This window comes from Sander lucioperca, chromosome 11 (assembly GCF_008315115.2).
Source record: "Sander lucioperca isolate FBNREF2018 chromosome 11, SLUC_FBN_1.2, whole genome shotgun sequence".
In the NCBI taxonomy this organism is placed as follows: Eukaryota; Metazoa; Chordata; class Actinopteri; order Perciformes; family Percidae; genus Sander; species Sander lucioperca.
In genome coordinates this window covers 28491993-28518988 of record NC_050183.1, presented here as the reverse complement: position 1 = coordinate 28518988, position 26996 = coordinate 28491993, and the positions used below count along the sequence as shown (strand labels likewise).

Sequence of the window (26996 nt, the reverse complement as noted above, 5' to 3'; positions counted from 1 at the left end):
GAAAAATGTTGCGTTTACTTCACACAAGAGCAGTCATTTTCCCCTGTTGCCATGGGAACGTTATGAAGTGACGTAATTACGCGACGTGAACATCATCGAAAAGCTGCAAACCCCCCGATGAAGCCATGATGAAACCGCAGTTTTTGCAAGTTCCCGCAATTTGAACAATTTCAGCAACAATCACAAAAAAACTGCATTTTTCTGGAAGGACTGTTTTGTACGTACACATGTTCCACCAAAACAAGATCCTTCCCGAGGCTCCGCAGGACTGTGACTGTGTTACACACCACCTGTGAGCTGGTGCTAATGTAATGTCAACACTGGTCCCTGCATAGATCTCTGTTTACCGTTAAACATCTTCAACAACCAAGATGTAAAAGTTATACACATGAACATGCCTATAACTTGTGCTCACAAAGACCACAAATATCTTTTGGAAGGAAAACATTTCAGGAGATTCTTTTAAGAACTTGCTGCCAAATGTTTGAATTGGAATGTTAGTCAATTCAATTCAATTCAATTTCAATTCAATTTTATTTATAGTATCAAATCATAACAAGAGTTATCTCAAGACACTTTACAGATAGAGTAGGTCTAGACCACACTCTATAATTTATAAAGCCCCAAACAATTCAAGTAGTTCCCCCAAGAGCAAGCATTCAGTGCGACAGTGGCGAGGAAAAACTCCCTTTTAGGAAGAAACCTCAGTAATGAGAAAAACGTCTTTTAGGGAGCAACCTCGGACAGACCCAGGCTCTTGGTAGGCGGTGTCTGACGATGCCGGTTGGTGGTGTGCTGAACAATGGAAATAATAGTCACAATAAAGATAATGGAACAGTGACTCCAGTCAACATGGAGCACACCCACAGTGTTTATGGGGACAGGAGGAAAAAGACAGCCCACATGTACATGATAGCCTGCTGTTTACAGTTAGGGAATGTGATCATTAAATCTTTGCTTAATACTGGACAGGATTGATCACCCTGGTCTTATGTTTCACAGGTCTATAAACAAAAGGTTGGTTAGGGCCAGGCAGTTTCTCATATAGATGCCAGTCATATTGATTCATATTAATCATAACAATGTCCCAGATCAAATAAATCACAGAGGAGTACTTGACGTGTCTATGTGGTTAAGATTACCTCTGTTAAAAAATAAAGGTAGGACAACATCATGTCAGTTTTCTCCACTCCCCATATGAAATTTAATTGTGTCAAGAGCTATTCGCCTATTTTTATGTGCATTGATAAAACATTTTCAATTGTGCAAAAAGTGTTCCTGCTCTTTGTGGGGGGGGAGGGAAGGGTTGAAACTCAGACTCAAGGCTCAAGAGGAGCTGCTACCCTCAGGACACTCCCCCCCCCCCCACCACTCCGTCCCCACATTCTGCTTTATGATGAATCATGCACAAGTGTATGGGTTTACAGTTCACTGGAATTGTACCTCGTGTGATGTCATGGGACAAATAAATTGTGACCGTAACTGACGTGACTCATAGACTTACTTGAAACATGTACAGGTTTCATTACTGACAGGGTTGGAGGAAAACAGCATAAATGTAGTTTTTTTCTACATTTGAAAGAAGATATGTTACACGAAGGAAAAAGAACAAAATTTGTAATTAATTACACGACACAAAATAAAACAAAGCATCAACATGATGAGTGGCTTCTGTGAAAAGAATAGAAATTAGTATTGAATTGGGAGATTAGCCTGAGGCCTGAGCTATCATACCTGCAGATGTTATCTATGGAGAAGTTATTTTACCGCGCAGGGGTGTTGTTTACAACTGGTTGGCTGATTCAGTTCTGTAGAAAACCGACTTCATCAGATGATAATGTGATGCGTGTCTTTACAGTGTGCTCTACCGGTCTGTCCTCGTCCGCTTGATCAAGTGTTCTGCCCTGAGGCTTTACTGTAACCTTGGATCTGTATGGCAGAACAGACACACCTTTGAGAAACATGCATGCGTGACAGTTAAGAAATCATGCATGAAGTGAGGAGAGGGAGGAGGAGGGGGCTGCTGGCTGTAGGTGTGGAGGGCGGGGGTAAAGAAAATATAGGTGTGTCTCCAACAGGACTTATTCAAGGCTAATCTTTTTTGCTCTGTGCAGACCTCAGTGGGTTTTCGTTTTTCATGTGTGGCGTCCCTTAACTCATGGCTCGGCTCTGCTACACAGAGGGGCAGCTGCTTCTGCTAGTGCTGGCGTTGGTGAGTACTCACCCTGAAGCTACTCCAAACCTCCACCCTGACACAGCAGGGCCCGCTGCAGGCCAGGTTGGGACGTGTTGCTGCAGGACAGGGATTCGCTCTTCAAGTGAATTACATCGTACTTTAAGAAATGCAATTACTGATGATGAGTATAGCTTAGCTTAAGTAGATAAAAAACAATTAAAGTAAAGCTGTCATATGATACATGACATCTTTACTGTAATTGTTTGTTTCAAAGCCACGCCGGGTTGCAGATCATCTTCAGTTACAGCAGACACATACTATAATATGTAAAACAAAAAGCTGGATGACTAAATAATGCATTGGTAAAGAGAGAGTGCACATTTGGTGCATTTTGTTTTTTGATTTTAAAGCTGTTTGATCACTTCATGTCAGCTTGGTTTTGTTTGTTTTTCGGGTTGCCTGAACACCCCACACGCATGTGACATGTAACATGGAGTTGCTATTCTTAGACATGCCGGAACAAATATGTGCTGGAAAGAGTCCGTCCGTCCGTCTGTCTGTCTGTCTGTCTGTCTGTCTGTCTGTCTGTCTGTCCGTCCGTCCGTCTGTCCGTCTGTCTGTCCGTCCGTCTGTGTGTCTGTTAAAAGGTGCTGTATGGTAGAGTTTCCTGCCCTACTCTTTTTTAGTTATTGGTTAGTTATTAGTTATATACAAACAATTTAATTATTCACTTATTTATACATGTCATGTTTCAGTTAAAGGCCCACAGATTTGGAATACCATACCATCTGATATAAAAACATTAGATTAGATTAGATTCGATTAGATTCAACTTTATTGTCATTGTGCAGAGTGGAAGTACAAAGACAAAGAAATGCAGTTTGCGTGCAACCAAAAGTGCAAAAAAAGCAGAAAAGTGCAATGTGATATACAAAGTATAGACAGGTGGAACATAGGCAAGGCAAGGCAAGGCAGCTTTATTTGTATAGCACATTTCAGCAACAGGGTAATTCAAAGTGCTTTACATTAAAACAATTAAAAGAAAATTAAAAACAGATAAAATATGACAATAAAAGTTACAGTGCAGTATAAGAAATTAAACATTGAAGAGCAGTTAAAACAGTTAAACATATAAAAGCAGATAAAATACGAGATTACTTTTACTCTCCTTTTACATTCCACTATTGGTCCCCCTGGGACGTGTGTCTTATTTGCCACCAATTCCGGCGTCGAAAAAAGTACTTTTATTTTAAAATATAGTCGTCACTATAAGTCTTTCTTTCTCTATTTGGAAGGAAAAACTTCCCTTCTGGTTGAATTCACACTTTTTGTAATTAGATTTTGATTAGTGATCTCATGTCAACCAGTTGAAATTCACACTTTGTTGTAATTAGTGATCGTATTTCATTTTAACTTTAAACCCTTTACTATTCGTAAAAGGCTGGTTTCTTAGTAAAACCCACACAATGAAATCTGGAATAATGACAAAAAAAAAAACCTGCAACTTCAATATAAGATTTAAAGAAAGGCAATATCAAAAAGAAAGGTCTTCAGCCTTGATTTAAAAGAATATAATATATATAATATAAAGAATATAATAGGCAGGACAAGAAATATATTGCAGTGTTATAAGAGCAGAATAAATATGGCTGTAATATGAACAATGTATGAACAACATGTACAGATATGTGCAATGTAGTAGCAGTGACATTATACTAGTAGTAATATAGATAATATATATGCAATGTATTAACAGAATATATAATAAGAAAAACAGAATAAATATGGATATTCTGAATGAACCATATAGACAGATCTGTACAGTATGTACAGCTATGTGCAGTGTCATCATTGACATTATAAGAGTAGTAAGAATAAGTGTATGTGCAGGATGAATAGTATGAAGAGCAGTAGAATATGGCTATGTATAGGTGTAATTACAGTATGTTCATTTGTAAATAAATAAATAGAACAGTATGGGTGGGGTAGGATAGTGCAAATTGTCCGTGGGGGGGGCTTAGTAGGTTAAATTGTCACCGGGATGCGAAGCAAAATTAAATGATCAAGTTTAATACTAAGGTAAAACTATGGCTTAAACAGAAGGAAATTTGCAAACACTAAGTCATGTTTGATACAGCACAGTATAATTTACTTACTTATTTACTTTTGTTAATTCTTAGTTGTTATTTTAGTAAATGTCTTTACTCCTTATCCTTAGCTACATACGCGTGCCTGTCTGGGTTTGTTTCCCTGTTGGTTTTTATGTATTTCTGTGACTGTTGGCTTGAATTGTCAGCTAGAATTTGTCTGCTGCATCGCTGGTCTTTATGCATGGACTTGTGTGGCTGCTGCTCCATGTTTGCTTTACTGTTAGTTTTTATGCATCTGAGACTGCCTGTTTGTATGCTTCAATTGTTAGTGTGTATGTCTATTTTATCGTGTTTTACCATGTGTGTCATTTCTAAAAGCCTAACCAGGGACACGGACGGCTAGAAGTCCCATATACAGTACATTATATCGGTTGCACTTTAGATGTATATGTTTCATCTGTCAGTTATATCAAAACGAATAATAACCCATCCAAATTAGATATAATATACAAACCCAAGAACAATACAGTCAGTACAGTCAGTACATACATGCTATATTGCATACGGATATTCTATACAATTGAGTTGCATATTAAACTGGGCCAAATAGATGAAAATAAATGGTTATTATTTATACATCATGTTTTAACATTGCATACCATACATGTACCTTCATGGTTGAATGCACTTAATGGAAGTCACTTTTGGATAAAAGCGTCATTTGGAAGGTACAGTTGATCCTTAAGCTTAACTGTATGGCTACTATAGTGGCTACCTTACCAATAGTATGCTTAGCTTCAATGTGTATTTTTTAGGCCAGTTTATATTTGCTATTAATATGTTGGATTCATATTAATGTATATTTTCAGACCTAATATTTCATTTAAAAAAAAAAAATAATAATTCTAAAAGATTTTTTTAACACAATGTGGCGGCCCCCCTGCACTAACTCTGAGGACCCCCTAGGGGTCACGGACCCCCTGTTGAAGATCCCTGCTCTAAAGCATGGCAAAGAAGACAAGAAGCTTCATTTGTTTATTTTTTGTTGCTGTTCTGGTATCTGGTCCTTTCTTATAAATAATGGTGTCTTACTTACTTTTTTTTCACACTAATAAAATTTGTCATTCATTTATTCATATATGATAAATAATCTTTAGTCTGCTGGTTCCATTTGTGTGTTAGAGCCGGACCTGTTCTGGAAATGATGTAAACCAAATCATATTTATGTATAGTATATAGCACATTTCACAAGACTCAATGTGCTTCAAAAAAAGAAAAGGAAAAAAAATCAAACCTGACAAAAACAGACAAGACTATTATTATAAGACTATATTATCAGATAATAATACTCATTCTGAAATAAAGTTTTACGCGAGGTGTTTCTAATATGTATTTTTCTTCCCCTTTCAGTTATTTACGATTGCTAATAGTTTTTGTATGCTTGTTTTGGGCATCGCTACGCATCACAGTGTGTGTGTCAATTACTTTCTATAATTTCTAACATTAGGGATTACACAGCTGAACTAGCAGTCAGTGACCTGTTCAGCAGCATCCTGCAGTTCTCTTCTATTACAATTATGATTAATGTGAAATCATAACCAGCAACAAATCCATGGAGATTTCAAATCTAAAATCTAAAAACAATGATGAGAAGAACAAATACTATTTTCATTGTAACATCATGTGATTAATTACAGGGAAATTAATCATTTAATCTCTTCCATTCCGTCCAACTCAGTTCATTCAGTTACGTTTCAGGATGAAATGATTTCAGTTTTTTCTCCGCTACCATAGTGTTGTGCCTTCTTTATTACGGATATTTCTGAACCCATTCCACAGCTGTGACTGTATTTGTGGCTCTGTTCTGTTCCTGAGTGATCATTCATGCTATTATTTACTCCTGGGATTTCCCTCCTGCCAACATGTCTGCTGTGAAAAAGACAGTAGTTTACCCACCCTCCAAAATAAATTACACCTTTCATCAATGTTTATATGGGCATACCTTCTATTTCATATCAGATTCTGAAAACATCTTCAGGGCACAAGTTACCTTATTATTTTTGCATTACACTTTATAGTTGTCCGTGTTATTTCCCCTTTAAATCTAGGTAGGTGTGTGACTCTGCAAAAGATTTCAACCGACTCTATTCAGAAATATTTGTAATAAAGGAGGCACAACGCTGTTGTAGTGGAGGAAAAACAGACATAATTTCTTCCAGAAACTGAAAGAACTGAGGTGGAGAGGATGAAATATTATTTTTTCCTCACATTTAATCATATAATAATCAAATGAATCATCCTTTTATTATAAAGATTGCATATGAGGATTTAACTTTTTGGTGCAGTTGATTTTTTTTTTCTGGTGAGGTCAGCATGGGTGACCATCAGCGTGAAACATACAAAATTGTCCTTTGGGGACATAATTTAAAGTTGTAAAAAAGGTAAAAAAAAAAAACTTGCTGTGTCGCAGAAAATCTCAATTATATGGTATCGTGACATAAGTTCCTTAATAATATCCAGCCACCCCGTCCTGGCAAAGAGACATAGTTTTCTCAGTGTGAACAGGTGCTGAATGCCAAACATTATTCACATTTAGTGATCTGTGTTCATGTTCAGGAACTGGACCACACCTCAGCTCACCTGAGCTCTCACACTTTCACACTACTAGTTTCCCTCATTTCAGGAGGGAAGGCCAGCATTTGCTTTCTAAAGTAGACAAAGTACATCCAGCGCTGCACACTGCTCCCTGCAGTCTCCATTAAAAAGTGCTCTGCTGTCTGCTTTCAGGTGCTCAGCGCTGAGGCAAGAGACAGGAGGCCAATGACACTGAGGAGGACGAAGAGGGAGTGGATCCTTCCTCCTACTAAGCTGATGGAGAACACAGACTACACCAACACGGAGTTCATTGCCAAGGTCATTAGGCTTCTGCTTAAAGATGCTCTAAGCGATGTCACGCGTTTTTTAGGCTACAACATTTTTTGTCACATACAGCAAACATCTCCTCACTATCTGTTAGCTGCCTGTCCCCTGAACACACTGTAAAAAAGTGGTTTCTGTAGACAGCCCAGGCTCCACAAATGGCAACAAAAACAAACTACGCCAACCTGCACCACCAAACATAACAAACAGTGTTCCAGCCAATAACTGACTTGGATTTGGATTTGGGAGTGGGGGTTGGGGGGTAAGAACAAGGAAGGGAGGGGGAGGGGACGGGATGAGGAGAAGGGAGGGGCGATCTAGCCTCCCTTTTGTTTGACAATACTTCAAACGTCAACAAGAAGTGACATCACCCAACATCGCTTAGAGCACCTTTAATAAAATCTTATTTCCCACAGTTAGCATATGTTGGCATCATGATGTGTGGATTAACCTGGCAAATTAAAGTGAGCTTCACAAGAAGAAAACGAGGAACAAAGAACTGGTTTCTGTCACGTCATTGGCTGGTTTGCAAAGAAAACCTTCAGTGAATAAATCCTTTTCAACTTGCTGTTGTTACAACAGTGTGAACGTGCCAAACAAAATGCCTTTCAGACTGTTAACAACAGGCGTTAATAAGTTATTTTTTTCACCTGCCAGGGGTAAGAAGTGGAGTAGAGCTGAACACAGTGTACCATGAACGTCCGTTTTGAGTGAAGGCCTGTGTGAGACATTTCAAATGTCAGAGTCAAGAGGCCCCCTATGCAGGAGCCTGTTATTAACATCTCTTACTGGAGTGCACCCCCTAAACCAAGACCAAGTCAACACCAAGACCAGTGTATCGAGACCGAGTCAAGACCAGACCAAAGCGAGTCCCACACTGCGTGACGCGATAACATATGGAAAATATTAACCATATGCACTCCTTAAATTGATCTGAAAGATCCACAATAACAAAACAAAAAACACCCACAGAAAACTAATTAAGATTCTTCTTCATTCACCTCTTTCATTGCCATAAGTGCATCTTGAGAAATGCCTCAATAAAATAATCAAAAAGGATTGCAAAGGTGAATTTTATGTGTACGGATTTCCCCTTTGTTTCTACGAGAAAACAAATACAAACACTAAGGGGATAAAATCAACTTAACTATCTTTATTCAACACTACTTTTCAATGTTGTACCATCCACTAACAAATTTCAAATTAGAAATGAGTCATGTTATTGGTTGCATTTGAAGCAGGACGTTTTACATCGAATCATAGTTATCATGTTAACACACAAATCCGACAATGCACAGGCAATTTAGTGATATCCCTGCAGTTGTGGTCTTGAAATAAAATCCAGAGTCCTCTTTATCTGATACTGAGACAAGGCTGAGTAAAAATGCAATCGATTCCGAGACCGAAACCTTTATAGTGGTCTTGAGACCGATCTTGAGTACTACAACACTGCTGGAGAGTCAAAGAGATTTTGTATAATATTCGTGAAGACAAAATGTCAGTGTGCTGTGGCAGATCTGCCTTTTCAGGTGGAGTTTTCAACCAACAGCAGCATTCCTGGGAACCAGGCCAATCTGCAAGCTCAGGTTTTACTTGCTCTGGCAGGTGAATTTGGTTCGCCCCCACTTTGGACAGATCTGCCGGCCAATCACAACCATTCATCTTATCTGGGGAGTTTTTGAGACGATGAATGTAGGGAGTGTGGTTGACGCAATTTCCAAAACAACATGAATGGGTGCAGCTAATGTGGAACTTTCTATTGTAGCCTGATCACCAGACCAAATCTCAAATGAAACTTGGCTTGTAGATTCGTCTGGTTCCCAGGAAAAGTGAAAACAACTTTTATCTGATGGCAAAACAGCAACACTGGTTCACAAACATGTTGATGCTACACCATTACAGCTCATCTCTGCTCGCTGTAGTCTGTTTCTGTCGCTCTGCGCCACATCACGTTTTGGTTGTAGGTCGATCCAATTGCATCCAAAGGCATTTTGGTCTATGCCTGTTGATAACGGCCCTTGGCATCGAAAATGGACTGAGAGGTTCTAAACTAACCTGCATTTCCAATTTGGTCTGGTGATGTCAGGCTGGCATTCTACAGTAAGGGCTAACACTATTGCTAGCAGCAGCGTGGCTGGGTGAAGGGACCAGTAGGGCCTTTTACATATGTGCCCTGGGGCCCATTATCTTATCTGTTTCTGAATACATGTGTGGCAATGCTCCAACTTAATGTTATAAGTCGAGATGTCCCATCCAGCTAGCTGAGGAGACTGATACCAGCCTCCTGTCTGGGGCATGGTGGGATGATTTTTTCCTGAATGGAGTAATGAAAGAATCTTAATGTGGTGAAGCTCTGGTTTACAGCTCTGGTTGGCGTCTGCTCCAAAGCAATGACTCAAGATGTTTTCATGGTGCCATTCAGCAGTAGCCATAACATATCAAAACGTGTTTTAATTTAGCACTAAAATGGCAACAATCATAACAGCGTTTACAAGTCTCTGAATTCTCTGTGTGTGTTGTGTTGACAGATTCACTCGGATAAACAAACAAATATGGAGGTGAAATATTATCTATCCGGACCAGGAGCTGACAAGCCACCCTTCAACCTATTTGTGGTGGACTATATCACCGGGTTTGTACGCATCACTGCTAAGCTGGACCGGGAGAAAACTCCATTCTTCAATGTAAGTCCCAGGCCTTTGACTGTACTGTATGGACTGAAACTGTTGCAGACGAGTGGGAGCGTGGGACACACAGCTCAGTTTTCATCAGTCACTAAGCTTCCCCTCACACATTCTTGTTTCTCCTCAAGACAAAATGTTGTTTCTGAGTGATGTTTCAGCTCCCAAGTGTTTCAGATTGCTGTCTAAGTTTTGTCTACAGTAATTTGTAAATGTGTAGATTAAATCTCTGTTGATGAAGAAGCTACAAGCCAATGTGATTAGCATGTCAATTACGTTTTAACAAGCAGCAAAGGTGTGCAGAAATGCCAAACCACGTCAAAACCGTCAAGCCTTTCCCATCTCTTCATGTAATTGATGCAGCTATCCGGGAGGGCTATATTCACAGATGGAACAGCAGCAGAGGATGACATCCCACTGAATGTCATAGTCCTGGACATGAACGACAACACTCCTTATTTTGAACTGCATACTGGCAACATCAGTGAGGCAAGCAAAAAAGGTACGCTCCAACTTTAAACACTTATTTCTCCTTCAGCCTGCTCCTGCGGTCCAGCGGTAGCAGCTACTACCACGGAGGCGGTTTTGAGTACTTTGCCAGGTTTTTATATGTGATTATGATTATTATTATTATTATTATGATTTTTGTCATCGCGATAGAGCCACAGCCATGCAAGATGCAGTCATGAAACATCACACATGTGTGCTTAAGATCAGAATGAAGGCTGAGTTTAAAGATGGGTGTGATCCGAGGAAGTAGGAAGTGCCATTGGAAGATTTGGCGTTGTTGCTGGTGTGATCCCATCATAATAATGTTGTAATGAAGGTCAGCATTTGCTGTTCAAACTGTTTTAAAGTAGCCCAGGTTTGTTTATTTTTACAAGATAAGATAAAAACCTTTATTAATCTCTGCAGGGAAATTCAGGTGTCAAAGCAGCAACAGCAAAGACATTGAAACACAGGAGAGGTATAGGCAAGAGTAGCAGTATAGAACTAAACCAGGAAGAACAGCTGGCTCTGCCTCTTCCGGGAGAGGGCCTGGGTGTTGTCCAGGTAATTGTTCATGTGTTCTCCCAGGAATTACACCACCAGCTCCTTGGTGGAGGCATAGGTGCTGATTTATGTTTTCCTCCGTGGGTGCTCACGGGCGCACGCCCTTTAAAAAAAAAAGTAGTCAAAAAATGCTTGTATTTCAGAACTTTAGGAAATGGACAGCGGCCGACACGAACACACACGCCTATTAACTTGATAATAAAGCCGTAAAGTAGGCTATCTTTCAACTCAGGACAGCGCCACTTCTCACAAATACAGATAGGACTGGAGATGAAAAGTTTAACTGACACGTAACCGCGATCAGCTTCATGGGAAATTAAGAATCAATGTCACCTGTCAAGTAGCCTAGGGTTCTGACAGGGCACTGGTGGAACTCTCTGCACTGGTGGTGGATGTCGTCGATCATCGCATCATTAGGTTTTGCTTTTTTAATAACAAATATGTCCATTTTAGTCTCACTCTGATTACATAATGCACATGCACGCACTGTATAGTGGGGGGATGGAGAGGGGTCACTAGAGAGGCGTTTTCATCCGAGAGACGCTGTGATTGATGGATAGGATATGGAGCAGGGGACTGACAGCGACATAACCAATCACACTATGACAGACGCTCCACTGAGCACCAACTGCAACGTTTGATTTTAAATGAATGTAGCCTACTGGCAGTCTGGCACACGTGGGTGATCGAGCTCCGGAGCACCCACAGTATTGGCGCCTATGGGTGGAGGTGGTTGTTGTGACACCAACCTACGAAGCTTTCCATCAGGGCTCTCGACTCCTTCACGTTGTCATTCATGATGACATGATGCAGCAGACAATGTCTCAGTCACAGGCTGCCACTAGATGGTGTTGGAGGAAGTAGCTGGAGAAGTCAAACAACGTGTTTAGGCTCAGTGGATTATGTTGATGATGACGTCCTCCACACCAATGTTTGCCTGGTATGCAAACTGCAGGAGGTCCAGGGAGTCACTCACCAGGGGTTGAGCTGCTGAAAGACCAGACAAGAAGAACCTATTCCCTAATGTCTGTCCAATAGAAATAAAAATGGTCTGTCCTCTCCTGAAAAGAAACCTATTTTTGGACTCAGTAGTAAACCAGGGAGTAGCATGATGATGTGAGTGGGATATGATAAGGGTTGGTAGTTGATGGTTATGTTTGTAATCTAATTCAAATTCATTTGAGATTCATGTATCACACAGCATTTTCATGAATGCTGTCTTATTAAATCTAAACTGGATAACTGGATACAGTGTATGTGTGAACAGCATAAATGTGATGGATTCTACAGAAAAGGTCTTGTATTGTTGGGATCCACTGCAGGGACCTTAGTTATGCAGATCCAGGGGAAAGATGATGACGAAGCTGGAACAGATAATTCAAAGATCTCCTACTCCATCGCCAGCCAGGAGCCACGAGGCACAGGTCACATGTTCACTATAGACGCAGAGACAGGCCAATTGTACGTCAAGGAGGCCACCCTGGACAGAGAGGTGAGGCGACTGCTCACTGCACGCAAAACACTCTGAGCTGGCTGACAGTCTCTCACAACATGAAACCTATAAAAGGATAGTCAACCCTTTCTCTTGAGTCATGATCTCCTGTAGAGTCAGGTTGTCCTCCTGTAGTTCACAATCAATGATCAAGTAATCAAATCACACTTTTACAAGTGGAATTGTGACACGATGGGAAAACTTTAGTTGGAACAAAATGTTCTCTGAAATGTCAAGGTGTCAAATCAAGGTGGATTCTAAGAAATTTTTCAGCAGCAGTATTTTGCCCTGAGCTACTTTCTCACGCTGTAAAGAGCTGTGAGTGGTTGCATGGTATGATCACATTTCATCATGTAACTAAAGCATGCATCTGTTTTTCCTCCGACAGACTTGTGACTTCTACAAACTGGTTGTACATGGGAGTGATCTGGGAGGGGCACCAGGGGGGCGAACTGGGACAGGAACTGTGGAGATCAGAGTCCTGGACATCAATGATAACATCCCCACTCTGGAAAAATCTGAGGTGAGGAATATGGCATATATTATTATAATATTTTTTTTCATTTCCTCTGGTTAGTTTCTACCTTTTGCCCAGGTGGAACTTTACTAACATTAACAATGGTTCTGTTCTGTTATCAATAGCGGCGTAGCACAACATTCTGGGCCCTGTAGAAAGGCATTTTCTATGGGCCCCTCCCCGCATCCACAACTATTCATTCTAGCATCTTTTTGGGCCCTCCTCACATGAGGGCCCTGGATACTCAGTCCCCTTCCCCACGTCAATGACTCCATAGAAAAGAGCAATATAACGTGAATATTTGGTACATTGTAACACATACGCACCTAATGATCATGATCCCTCTTTATTTGACTTCAGTTATACTAATCAAATTAGTAATTAAATATGGTTTGAAGAATAAATGTTTGATTTAGTATTGCACTTCCATAAGCTTGGAGGACTTACAAGAGACAGACAGGTCTGTGCAGCAGAGGTTTAAATATCCTGACTTGTAGTCCCCAGTATCGTTTAATGTCCAAAAGTACTTAATACCACATTTCCCATAATGCAACTTAAAAGCATCATTTGTTAGCGCCTCCCTGCGTGGTAAAGGCCCATGTCAGATCATACTATATCAGGCTATGTGTTACAAATGTGCCTGATGACATCATCAGGGTTATGTATATTTTTCACAGCGGTGATGACCAATAAATTATCTTGGTGTGTAAAATGGGTGGAGTACCCCTTTAAACACTAAGAGCCCTATTTTAATCGCCCAAGTGCATCGACCAGCACAAAGTGTTGGATCCTGGGCGCAGGGACTGTGTGGGCGTCTCCCACCATCTCGCTGAAGGTGGGGGTATAGACCAGAGGGTGTGGTGATTAATAATTACTCTCTCAGCCAGTCACATCACTGGTCGCATCGCCATGAAACAGCTGAGCCAATCACTGACGCATGACGACAACAGCTCAACAAATGAAAAGACGCTTTCTCAGGGAAAGTATTGTAGCACCTTGTCCTACCTTTTGTTTCAAGTCTCCAGCCCGAGCGGAGACGGAGACAGACGCACGTTCCAGTTCAAAAAAACAAACCAATTTCCTTACGGTGTCCTAAATACAACTAAAAGACAGCAATATGCTTCACAGTAGAAGCTGCTGTGTGAGAATCAGTATAGATGTGAGTTCAAAACATCAATGCAATTCTACAAAATAAAGCTTTCTAACAACTTTCTTCTTCCTTTCTTAACTCTTCCCTTTGACCAACATGTTCTTTGTCTAACTGAAAGTTTGCTTGGCAAATGGATCAATCATAGTCAAGAAAGTGTTTGCTGTCATCCTCCTCTCTTATCCAAGCCTCACATCCTTTTATTAGGGGTTCGGTATCCTGAATCTGCATCTACAGAGTAGTCCAGCCAGCAGTGAGCGAAAATGCACATATCAAAACCAATAAACCAAAATGAAATGCTTTTATTCAAGATTCAACTCATATTTTAATGTATGTGTTTTCCTCTAGTGTATGTGTTTTTTCTGACTTGATGTAGAATCAAGAACCTGTCAGCATGAAATGAACTAAAAGAAATATATCTCCATGTGGAACTGCTTCAGATATTTGAGAATGAAAGTTAATAAGTAGTCCTGGCCCATGGCCTTTGATGTCTTCAGGGTGGATGCTGTGGGCGTTTTTTTTTCTGGTGTTCACTGACAGCTAATGTTGTCTGTTCCCAGTGTTTATGAGTTTTATGTACAGAAAAGAATAAAACTGTAAGACTGCATGTTTTTTTTCTGTTTGCAGTACAATGGCAACGTGGATGAAAATGTCGCTGACGTAGTTGTGATGAGAATCAAAGCTCTGGACAATGACCTTGCGCACACAGACAACTGGGTGACTGTCTTCGAGATCGCCAAAGGAAATGAGAATAATCTCTTCTCCATTGAGACAGACAGAAAAACCAATGAGGGCATCCTTAAGCTGATTAAGGTACGTTATGTAACTTTAAATACTGTGGTATTTTGATTATAATTATTTGTGACTTACTGTATCTAGTGTTGGGTGGCTCCCTAACATGTGCTTGCTGCTCTCTGATCTCTTATTGTCCTCTCTCGCAACCTTTTTCATGCTCCATCCCGACCAAACAGGCCGTGGATTTTGAAAAAGTCAAGAAACTTGAGCTCGGCCTGGTCATTAGGAATGTAGCTCCTTTTGTGGAGGGGGAGGCTTTACAGATGGATGTGGACGTTCAGGTTGGAGAGGGTGGTCCTCTGGTTCCCGGAGCCAGTGGCGCAAGTGGAGCAGACCTGGGGTTGGATGCAGGTGGGGATGTAGGTGTCGGCTTGGGCCTAGATCCTGGCCTTGAAGGAGGACTTAAGCCTGGAGTGGGTGTTGGACTTAAGCCAGGTGTCAAACCAGGTGTCAAACCAGGAACAAAGCCTCCGGCAAAAACCTATCCCCTTAAGATAGCAGTGAATAACGTGCCAGAGGGTCCTGCATTCATCCCTGACACCAAGAAGGTTCCTGTATCAGAGGATCCAAAGGAAGCACCCAAGGATGGCGTGATCACAGTGTTCACTGCTGTCGATCCAGACACCGGAAAAACAGCTGAAGATGTCAGGTTAGTCAAGCTGCAGTTAACAGAGCAGAACAGAATAGTGCACAGCCAAGCCAGCAGATCTGTGAGAATGTACTTAGGCACTTTGTAATGTAATGTTTACCATGTTCACCATCTTAGTTTAGCATGTTTTACACCAAAGTATTGGACTGATTAGCATTTTGCCCTGATGATGATGATGTCCTAATAATTTTCAAGTGAGGGGATCAGAAACAAGTGTTTTCCCCCAAACGTTGAACAGTTTACTGTTGCAAATTATTACATTTCTGTGATTTTTTTTTTTTTTTTTTTTTGTGTGTGCTCCAGTTATGCCAAAGCTTATGATCCAGACAAATGGTTTACCATTGATAAAGAAACAGCTGAGATTAAACTCATCAAGGTACCAGATAGAGAGTCGCCGTTCTTGGTGAATGGTACCTACATTGCCAAGATCCTGGCCATAACCAAAGGTAATCCTATTTGTCCTTTAAATTCCTGTAAAATTATTGTCAACGTGAAGGCTTCATTTCTGTCCAAACAGGCTCTGCCTTCCCTGCTGAACATGATTTATCACCTCTGCGTTTATGAGTTCAGTGAGCAGCTCATAAACTGGAGCTGATTTACAAAATAAAGCACACTGATCTCTGACAGAACCTGCCAAACCGCGTGGGGGCTCAAGGTGTGTCAGCCATAGAATGAAGAAATAACGGCGAAATAACATACAGTACATCCACTGTCAGTTTTAATAGACCTTTTAAAAAAACTGACATCGTTACAAAAACACTTTTTAAAATTGTGATTATTCAGATATGACAATGTTGTCCGAAAAAAATTGAAAATCTCCAAGACTTATGTTTGAGTCATTGATTTTGTGTAAAGCTACAGCAGGAAACAGCAGCCTGTTGCAGCAGCTGTGTGTACGTAAGTTCTCTCTTAGGAAAGGGTGTAAAATCCACACTAAACCATACGTTGAAACCAGCTAGTTTGATACTAAAGTTGTATTGATGTTTGGTTGCACCACAGAGACGTATGGTTCCTCTTAGTTACAGTGAGGTTAGTCCAAAGTAACAACAGTGAAATCGGGTGGTGAAACGTCAAACTAACCTTGGGGTAATATAATATAACTTACTGTACAAGGTTATTGTTGGGCGGATGCAATTGTAATGTTATAACAAACATGATGATAGCTATTCTTATTATAAATGAGTAGCTGTTAATTAAAAGGTTATCTAACCTGCCAGCAGGTCGGTAATCCTCAGATCTATCCTCCACGTTATCCCACCTGTCAAAAGGATGCCGCCATGACAACCGCTTTTTAACACCTACTGAGGGCGAGCTGTAAGATTTAGGTTGTAACTTATGCCTACGTCAGAACTATTTCAGCGGGTGCAACCAAATTGTTAGTAGCACGCAAACTCTGACTTAAGTTAGAACTTTTGTTCAAACTAGTCTACGTTTGAACTTCCACACAGCTGGAGCACCTGAGTGCAGGTGTTACTATGACCTGACCTGTACACTACACAGCGGATCAGATGATAGTGTAGATGCAGACTGGAAATGGGGGGCAAGAGAGAGAGGGGACATTGCAGTTATATGTCACTAACCATTGGGCTATAGGTGTGCCAGTCTGTGTGCTGTTTGACTCACTGAACTGTTGTCATTCTCAGACATGCCGTCAAAGACAGCCACGGGAACAATAGCCATTCAAGTGCTCGACCACAATGACCACTGTCCCACCCTGACCACCACCCGCAGCACTCTCTGCTCTGATGTCAAAACTGTTAATGTTACTGGCTTTGATGAGGATGTGAGTCCCAACGCGGCTCCATTTACATTCAGAATCATACCTAAAGGGACACGAGGCAGCTGGGACGTAGAAGTCATCAATGGTAAGAAAATGTGCTATGTGGTTCGGGTCAGAAGACAAAAACAGATACAACCTGCTTTCTTTCCTCTTGCAGTAGTAATCGTATTAATAATTTTCTTTTTAGCAAGAGCTTTTCACAGTGAAATTGATCAAGGTATAAAATGCCTTGACTATTATTCAGTAAAGTGCTAAACAAAACTCAAGTTAGAGACATTTTTAAATTCAGATCATAATTACAAGGACGTTCATCCCTTAAATCAGAGTCTAAGATTTGGTAATAATGATAACACAGAGTGAGTTTGACAGCCCTCTGTGCTTTGTTTTCTCTAGAGACGAGTGCTGCTCTTCACTCCCGTGAGGCGCTGTGGCCCGGCTCATACCAGCTGCAGGTGGAGGTGGTGGACGCTAAGGGTCTGTCTTGCCCGGCCAATGAAATTTTTACTGTGGACGTTTGTACCTGTGTGGACACAGGGGACTGCAGGGTAAAGGCCGCCAGACTAGGAAGTACTTCCTCCAAGTTCTCTGCCTCAGCTATCGGCCTGATGCTAGCGGCAATGTGCTTACTGCTGTGTGAGTGGAGCTTCAACAAACACCCTAGCACACATTACTTTCACATCATAAGGACAGTGTAGCTACTGACCTACTCAAATGTTTCTAAAGGTATATCTTGTAAATTACTTAGACGTCTTTGCATTCGGCAAGCAAACAGGCTGAATACTTTTCCTGAATAAATATTCATGACACTTTTATACTAATTGAATTTATATAGCATTATTCCATTTTCTGCATACTGTTTGAGTGTATTGCTAGTTTTTAGCAAGCCAGTAAGTATATTTACTGAAAATTAAAACACTGTGTATTGCATTACTGCAGTACAGGGAAAAGTAGCTGACATCATGATTTAGACATATGAGGGGGGCACAATGTTTTATTGGACTTAATTATATTCAGAAGTGACTTTTCCGTGCAGAAACTCAAGTGAAGATAATGACCTCTTCCGAAGAGTCCATCATGTTTTTTTAATCCTCCGTGTCCTCCTTGGCAACTAGCAACTGTGTGGAGGAGTGGGGGCGCGTGAGAGATCACGGAAGGCTTTTATCATGTGGACGCGGCAACAGTTTTGTTGTTATTACTTAGAATTGCTCATGGGGTGCGACAGAAACTACGCACTATAGCTTTAAGTCACCACCTGTCTGACTTAACATACATTTGACAACAGATGATTCTCAAAGGTTGGATTTATTCTCGTCACTGTCGGTTAAAATTTTGATTTTGCTTTTTTATCTCTTGAAATTAGAAAATGTTGACGCCAGAGGTAAAAAGCCCCTTTGAGCTTGACTTAAATTCACTTTACATTGATCTGAATGCTGTGCTTCTCTCTGCAGTCATCCCGCTTCTCCTGCTGTTCTTTCAGTGTGGAGGAGCAGGCACCATCTTTCCTGACCAATTTAGTGATCTGCCATTTGATGCCAAAGAACACCTCATGTCCTACCACACTGAAGGCAGAGGCGAGGATAAGGTTAGCAGGCATTTTTACCAATACACAGAATCAAACATAATGCGAGTATTATCGAAAATGAACGTTTGTGTAGAAACCAATCTGCAATGTTAGAGTGCAAAGCATGGTATAAACATGGGCACCGGAGCTATTATATGATAAAATTATTAGTTTTATCATATAATAACACACACACAAACACACACACACACACACACACACACACACACTTTTACCATGTCAATGCATCGGTCTATCCACTCAGCGCTCTTTTGAGAACGCTGTGTCCGAGATCCTCAAGTTTAAATAAACAATGACTGGTCATAATTAAGATGGCTCTGAATTTGTCATCAAATCAATTTCCGTACTTTTATCTTTTTAATATCTTCAAATATGTAATCTGGAGCCACCCACTTCCTCTGGATGAAATTACAAAATATATATTTTTTTTCCAAAAAAAAACTATATATACTATACTTTTATATATACAAATATAAAAGTATCAAACCACCTGTTCCAAGGAACCAGAATCGCCAGGAGATCCACCGTTAGATTGTCCCATCCACATTTTGAATGCTTCCTACTCCCATGGGTCGAAGGCGACTCCTGTCAACGATCATTTCAATTGGGTGCACATATGGACAAATATTCTAAAAACTGATCTTTCAAGCACCTATTCAATAATAATTGGAATCATGTTTAACCTTTGAATAAAATTGCTCCCACTTATAGTTGGGCATGATAAGTAATTATGAAGCATCCACTTTCATTGAGAAGTTAAACTTTTCTTTTTGAAATGTATGACATCCCTGCTTTAAAGTCGCACATTTAAAACACAGCTGATGGTGGTGATTTTATGGTTTAGAGTCTCATAACTTTGAACCTATAGCCTATGCTTTTTTGCACCCACGCCCATATTGCCAAGTCAAAATCAAACTAGTATGTGTTGATAGGTAACATTTTGTTTCTTCTGTTTTTTTTTAGGAAGTGCCACTCCAAAGTGTTCCAATCAAATTGGGTACTCGGGAGAAAGTTTGTGCACCAGTGCCAAACTTCAACACGTTTCCTTCCAAAACAACAGGAAATCAGAAAACTTCAATCTATGATGAATCTGTGTATAACATTCAGGAAATCAGCCAAAGTTTTATAGAGGTTGACAACATCTACCGGTTTTCAAGGGACAACTATGGCAATGGCGGTGCTGCATTCGGCATGCAACAATTTGGTGTCCAACACACCACATCTCTGTTTGATGATATAGCCCTATCTGACGCTTTTCTCAAAGATTACTACTCACAGGTGCAATATCAACTGTTTTTTCACCAGATCTTTCACATACAAACAGGTGCTCAGAGTTTATTGACATCAGTGTTCGTGCTATGTTTTTTGCCCTAAACAGAAAGCGATGTGTGCTGTCCCACTGAACGATGGCCTTTTGGAGTATGGTTTTGAGGGCCAGGGCTCCTCTGCTGGCTCAGTGGGCTGCTGCAGCCTCCTGGAGTCTGACAACGACCTACACTTCCTCGATGACCTCGGGTTTAAATTCAAGACCCTGGCTGAGATCTGTTCGCCTCCTACACCAACACCCACACCCGTCCTGACACACACAATGGCAGGTGCTGTCAAAACCACAGTCAATATTGTTGAACCTGTCGTTAAGCCCAAAATGGAGCGCAGTGTTGAAACAAAGCATATCGATATAAAGACAGAAAAGGTCATGTCATCTACTAACATCTCTAAATCATCCGTCAGAACTGTAAGCACTGCCCTGCCACCCATGACACTTCCTCCCTCCAAGGTTACTAACATCGGTCATTCCTCTAACATCAGTCATTCTGCTTCCCTGCCCCGTCAAACCCAGACAGTCATACTTCAGCAGCAGCCAGTTTACTACACCACCAGCCCTGTACTGCAGCCCATGCACTATGTAGTTCAACCACGCCTTCAGAACACGGTTCTGCTGGCAAGTGGGGCCCCTAGAGCCAATTTACCAGGCATGTATGTAGTGAGTGGGTCCCAGAGTACTTCTTCTGGACTCCTAATCAGGGGACCCCAAGGCTCTCCTTCTGGGCCAGTTATCCAGAGCACTCAGAGCCCAAAAAGCCCTTACAGCCCTGCCAGTCCAGTAAGCCCCTCCCTGTTGCTACCTGGTGGACCAGGTGTGCCTCAGGTCTCAGTCCCTGCGGAGGGCTTGAAAATAGTAGGGCCAAATCCTGATGGTACTTATATGTTAGTTAAAGAAAAGAGTAGTCTGTGTGAGGTAGAGGGGGTGGACCCAGGCTCACCTCAGGGCACTTTGCCCAGAGGTGCTATCCTGGTTAAAGAGGCTGTTCCCCCTCAGGGGGTTTTAGGCCCAGCAGCCCAGGGGAGTGTGTATGGCATTCTGCCAGGACACACTGTTGCTATAAAGGGGGGTGTTGTTGCAGTAAATAGCAATATGGGGCAAACATGGGTTGGGCAGCCAGGGCCGGTGGGGTTAGGGACGGTCCCTGTTTTGGGAGTTGGTGTTGGGAAGCCGGGAATGGGACATGTGGTAACAGTGAAGCCCAAAGTCAGACAGGCTGGAATTTGGCCAGCTGGGATACATCCAGTTGGGATTAGGCAGGTCAGTGTAAACCAGTTCCAAGGAATTCAGCCATTGGAGCAAATACCGGATGCTGGTGAAATTTTAAAAGCATGTAGAATAGATTCACCAAAGGAAGACAAGATCACTAGTGTTGTGAATACCATCATTACTGCTGAAACAGCTAAAACTCATCAGCCTTCAAAGGAAGAAGGTATCATGAATAATCTGTTTATGGATGACAGTGATCTAGCTCAGGACATGCATGATGATACAGTTGAAGAAAAGCAAGATGTGATCACCTACACATCAGAGCATGTCATAACATTACATGAAGAGGAGCCTAGCACAGAAGAAAATGTGGGCAGACAGGAAGCAGCACCTTCGAAAGATGAAGTAGAAGAAGGAAAACAGCTCAGCATAGTTGAAGGTCCAAAGGACAGAAGTCCTGAAGTTGGGTTGGAACCTCAATCAAACAAAGTCACAGATTATCAAAGTGACAGGGACCTGGAGGAAGATGTCAGTCCAGCAGAGAAAGTTGTTTCAGACATAGAAACAAATCAGGTCATTGTCATCACTGATAGTATGCAGGCAGAAGAGAATATGGAGGGAATGACTCCTGTCACCAATGATGAGGAGAAGATTGTGCAGGAGAAACTGTTAGAGTCTGAAGTGTGTCTCAATACTGCAGGTGATGAGTTGTCTGCATCTCCGCCAAATGAGATTTCAACAGACATTGTGAATGTGTGTGAAGAGAGGTCCATCCCTAAACAAGAAGCAACGCCAGAACTAAGAGTGGATCCTAGTGAAGGGAATAAAATAGACCAAGGTCAAGCAAAGACAGATATCTTGACTGCTGAAGCAAGACCATCATTGCAAACTGTGAGCCCTATTTTAACTAACCAACAAGAAGATCTGGATGATTCACATTTGATATCAGAGGAAGTACAGGTAGAGGGCTCTAATGTGCCAACTATTTCAACATTAGAGCAACATCTGCAAACAGACAGTAGCCCTGGCCACAAAGAAGAAGATGATGATCAACCTAATATAACATCAGAATCAGGAGTAGATGATGATCAAGTCAATGCAGATGCAGACAGTATTAGTGATGGAGAGAGAGAAGAGAGTGTTGTGGAGGATGCAGTGTCACAGCAGAGTCTCAGCACCTCTGGTGACCAATCTGAAGACCTTGAAAGACAACATGCTTTGAGTTCTCAAATTGAGAACATCTCAGATGACTGCATTACTGATGAAGAGAAAGATGAAGATGCTGTGGAGGAAATGGTGTTACAGGTACAGCACAATATAGGCTTCTTAGATGACCAAGATGAAGACAGTGCATCATGCACGAGTTCTCAAGTGGATGATACCTTAATGTCAGATGATGACATAAATGTTCCAGAGAAAGAGGAGGAGGAGACTCTGGAGGAAGTGGCGTTATCTATACAGCAAAATGTTAGCATCACAGACAACCAAGCTGAAGAGATTGAAGGTGAAGCTGTATCAGAAAGAAATTCTCCTTTGGAGGATCAGCACATTGCAGATGGCAATATGGATATTGGAGAGAATGAAGAGCACATTGTGGAGGAAGTGACATCACCGTTACAGCCACATCTTAGTATCTCTAATGATGAAGAGGTTAGAAGAGTAGATGCAGGAAGTGTGATTTACCAAGTGGAGGATCAGTTTATCCCAGAAGACAACATAAGAGAGGGAGCAAAAGAGGAGGATATTGTGGAGGATGCAGTGTCACAGCAGAGTCTCAGCACCTTTGGTGACCAATATGAAGACATTGAAAGACAACATGCTTTGAGTTCTCAAATTGAGAACATCTCTGGTGACTATATTACTGATGAAGAGAAAGATGAAGATGCTGTGGAGGAAATGGTGTTACAGGTACAGCACAATATAGGCTTCTTAGATGACCAAGATGAAGACAGTGCAGAAGAAGATGCATCATGCACGAGTTCTCAAGTGGATGATACCTTAATGTCAGATGATGACATAAATGTTCCAGAGAAAGAGGAGGAGGAGACTCTGGAGGAAGTGGCGTTATCTATACAGCAAAATGTTAACATCACAGACAACCAAGCTGAAGAGTTTGAAGGTGAAGCTGTATCAGAAAGAAATTCTCCTTCAGAGGATCAGCACATTGCAGATGGCAATATGGATATTGGAGAGAATGAAGAGCATATTGTGGAGGAACTGACATCACCGTTACAGCCACATCTTAGTATCTCTAATGATGAAGAGGTTAGAAGAGTAGATGCAGGAAGTGTGATTTACCAAGTGGAGGATCAGTTTATCCCAGAAGACAACATAAGAGAGGGAGCAAAAGAGGAGGATATTGTGGAGGATGCAGTGTCACAGCAGAGTCTCAGCACCTTTGATGACCAATATGAAGACATTGAAAGACAACGTGCTTTGAGTTCTCAAATTGAGAACATCTCTGGTGACTGCATTACTGATGAAGAGAAAGATGAAGATGCTGTGGAGGAAATGGTGTTACAGGTACAGCACAATATAGGCTTCTTAGATGACCAAGATGAAGACAGTGCATCATGCACGAGTTCTCAAGTGGATGATACCTTAATGTCAGATGATGACATAAATGTTCCAGAGAAAGAGGAAGATGAGACTCTGGAGGAAGTGGCGTTATCTATACAGCAAAATGTTAGCATCACAAACTACCAAGATGAAGAGATTGAAGGTGAAGCTGTATCAGAAAGAAATTCTCCTTTGGAGGATCAACACACTGCAGATGGCAATATGGATATTGGAGATAATGAAGAGCATATTGTTGAGGAAGTGACATCACCAATACAGCCACATCTTAGCATCTCCAATGATGAAGAGATTGAAGGTATAGCTGTATCAGAAAGAAGTTCCCCATTGCAGGATCAGCTCTTTGCAGATGACAATATGGATATTGGAAAGAAAGAGGGGCATATTGCGAAGGAAGTGACATCACTGATACAGCCACATCTTAGCATCTCCAACGATGAAGAGATTGGAAGAGTAGCTGCAGGAAGTGTGATTTACCAAGTGGAGGATCAGTTTATCCCAGAAGACAACATTAAAGATGGAGCAAAAGAGGAGGATATTGTGGAGAAAGAGGTGTCACCTGAACATCAAACAACTTTCATCTCAGATGAAGACAGTGAAGAAGAAGATGCATCCCACACAGTTTCTCAAGTGGAAGAGCTCATCTCAAATGGCAGTGTAAGTGATGGAGAAAAAGAGGCGCCATATATACAGCAAAATATTAGAATTTCAGATGACCAAGATGAAGAGAGGGAAAGAGAAGATGCAAAAGGCACAAGTTCTCACGTTGAGGAAGAAGGAATTAAGTCTTTCCAGCAGTTAGAAGAGGATTCTCAGTCTTTAGAGCCTGAATGTTTATCAGGGTTTATCAGTCAACATGCAGAGATGATTCAGGTTGCAGCAACGTCAACAGTGATTGAATCCCAAGAAATGCCTTGGGAAGGTACTACACATCAAGTAAGGCAAGGGATAGACTCTTCCCAGAGAGGAGACATAACTCTGGAAATTCTTGAGAGACAAGACACTGTTGGTCAAGTGTTAGTGAGTGGTGCTAACATGGATGATGCGGTCACATCTTCAGAGGAACTGAGACCATCCAGGGTGGCCACAGGACAGGTTTATATGTCCAGTGAAGATAAAGGGGCCAGTAGTAGAATATTGGCATCTGGACAAGTAGCTGAGGGAGAAACGACTCAGTCTGATTTCCAGAACACCGATGTAATTCAAATTCAACAGAGTGAAGGTGGAGATCTCACTTTGGAAAAAGGCAAAGCAGAGGTCACTTCTGACCTAGGAATTAGAGAGGGATTAGATAACAGAGCAACTAATGCATCTGGTCAGGTATCACCAACATCTAATTTAGAGATTAGAGTGGTGGACCAGGCCATATCTTCAGTGTTGGAAACGGATCCAGGCTCAGCAGGGGCAGAAACTGCATGTTTTACTGCAACGAGTGAGGTAGCTGGAGAGGCTGGTTACCTTGTTCACAATGAGAGAGTGTGCATGACTGGAGAAGCAGCAGGGGTAGGCCCAAATACTGGGGGGAAAGCTGGTTCGATAGAGGTTGTCTCAGAAGCTCCCAATTACATGCATGGGGCTGAGGCAAGTGGTGGTGAAGTGAGTCCTGTACAGATTCAGACAGTCATCAGCCAAACTCCTCGCAGCAAATCCAGAAAGAGTAAAAAGGACTCTAACAAGGATCCTCAAAGTCCAAAACGCCCCTCTGGAAAGTGTAAACAACAGTGACTGCTTTCAGTTTGAAGCTGCATTTACAACTGCACAGTAACCCATGGCGTTAAATGTGGAAGTAGTATGCCCTAGTTGAATTGGCAACTTTATGTCATAATTAAAGTAATGTCATCATTACTGGGATTTTATGATATTAAATGTTGCATAAAGGATGGCTGTTTTACCCGGCAAATATTATACACTCAATATGTGAGGCTTCTGTTTAGACATCTTGTAAAGTGATCACCAAAACTGAAGTGCTCGATGTGTTGAAACAGCTCAGCTGATGACAGTGATTGACCAGTCAGGCCTTCACGTCAGCTGTTTGCTTTGTGTGGCAGTGTTGAGGCTGTGTGGGGCAGCTGTGTAGGCCCAGGCACCACCAGTGGTGTCGGGACATCTTGACCTAGACAGATTGAACCGCACCAACCGGCAATGGTTTAAGTCAATGCATCCGGGTACTACTCTGTTGTAATTCCCAGTGTTGATATGTGTGTTATAGTTGTGTCACATTATCACCTTGGATTGGCACATCCCAGCTATATTAACCACTACAGCCCCCTACGACACTACACATTATAACTACTAAATACGTTTTAATGGTGACAATTTAACTCAGTCAATACTGATTGTGTATTTTGACAGTATCGTCACAGTTTAAAGGTATTTATTAGTCATAATGTGTAGTGTCGTAGGGGGCTGTATTGTAGTGGTCAATACAGCCGCGAGGAAAGAAACGTGATAAATATTTCTTACATAAGCCCAGGTAACCAGCTGTTTCAAATAAAGCCATCAAAATGTTACCTGGCTACTGACGTAGTTCATTAATACCTTACTGGGAGCAGAAGGAACATTAGAGTTTGAGTAGCTCGCAGCGTCGAGCTGTGGATGCAAAGTGTATGTGTTTTTGCTCCAGAGAGATCAAAACCAGCTCGATGCATCTTGCAATCATATTTTCTCAATTTCTTTTTGTCATAGGTGGCTGTGATGTGGTAGCTTACTCATACAATCACATTCGCCGCAGTAGATATGAGATGCGACCTGAAAATCACCAGTAATACAGTATGTTTGTGACTGTGTGGCGAATCTGTTGACAGGCAGGCCACAGCTGCTGCTGTTGAGTAAACATAACATATGGAAACCAGATTCTTTGGTCAAAATAATTTAAACTGAAAAGAGGATTGCATTGTCACTTTGCATATTAATTGTCACTTGCAAAATATATATTCAAGTTGAATGACAAAAGACGCAAATTAAATTATCAGTTGCAAAAGGTTTTCCCATTTCAATAAAGAGGC

The 26996-nt window shown here is 41.4% G+C and overlaps 1 protein-coding gene across 2 annotated transcripts; it reads left to right on the top strand.

Annotated features, from left to right (window-relative positions):
- Positions 1-2040: 2040 nt before the first annotated feature.
- On the top strand, positions 2041-26996 carry LOC116058882. 2 transcript variants are annotated; one of them, XM_036006830.1, is made up of 15 exons: positions 2041-2212; positions 7054-7179; positions 9714-9869; positions 10230-10368; positions 12242-12411; positions 12800-12934; positions 14703-14888; positions 15047-15519; positions 15823-15965; positions 17163-17384; positions 17693-17932; positions 18748-18881; positions 19845-20159; positions 20260-26291; positions 26878-26996. In XM_036006830.1, the coding sequence occupies exons 1-14, from the start codon at positions 2159-2161 to the stop codon at positions 25714-25716; spliced, it is 7950 nt and encodes a 2649-aa protein (XP_035862723.1). In that variant the 5' UTR covers positions 2041-2158; the 3' UTR covers positions 25717-26291; positions 26878-26996. The 2 variants fall into 2 exon arrangements, with proteins under 2 accessions (XP_035862723.1, XP_035862724.1); XM_036006831.1 differs by lacking the exon at positions 26878-26996 and having other exon boundaries at positions 20260-24289; positions 24444-24526.

What these genes read in the sequence shown, in the direction of transcription:
- LOC116058882 (XM_036006830.1), top strand. Translation starts at nt 2,159, where the DNA reads ATGGCTCGGCTCTGCTACACAGAGGGGCAGCTGCTTCTGCTAGTGCTG. An exon ending in GGACGTAGAAGTCATCAATG is followed by an intron (nt 17,385 to 17,692) that starts GTAAGAAAATGT and finishes TGTTTTCTCTAG; the next exon opens with AGACGAGTGCTGCTCTTCAC. An exon ending in AAGGCAGAGGCGAGGATAAG is followed by an intron (nt 18,882 to 19,844) that starts GTTAGCAGGCAT and finishes GTTTTTTTTTAG; the next exon opens with GAAGTGCCACTCCAAAGTGT.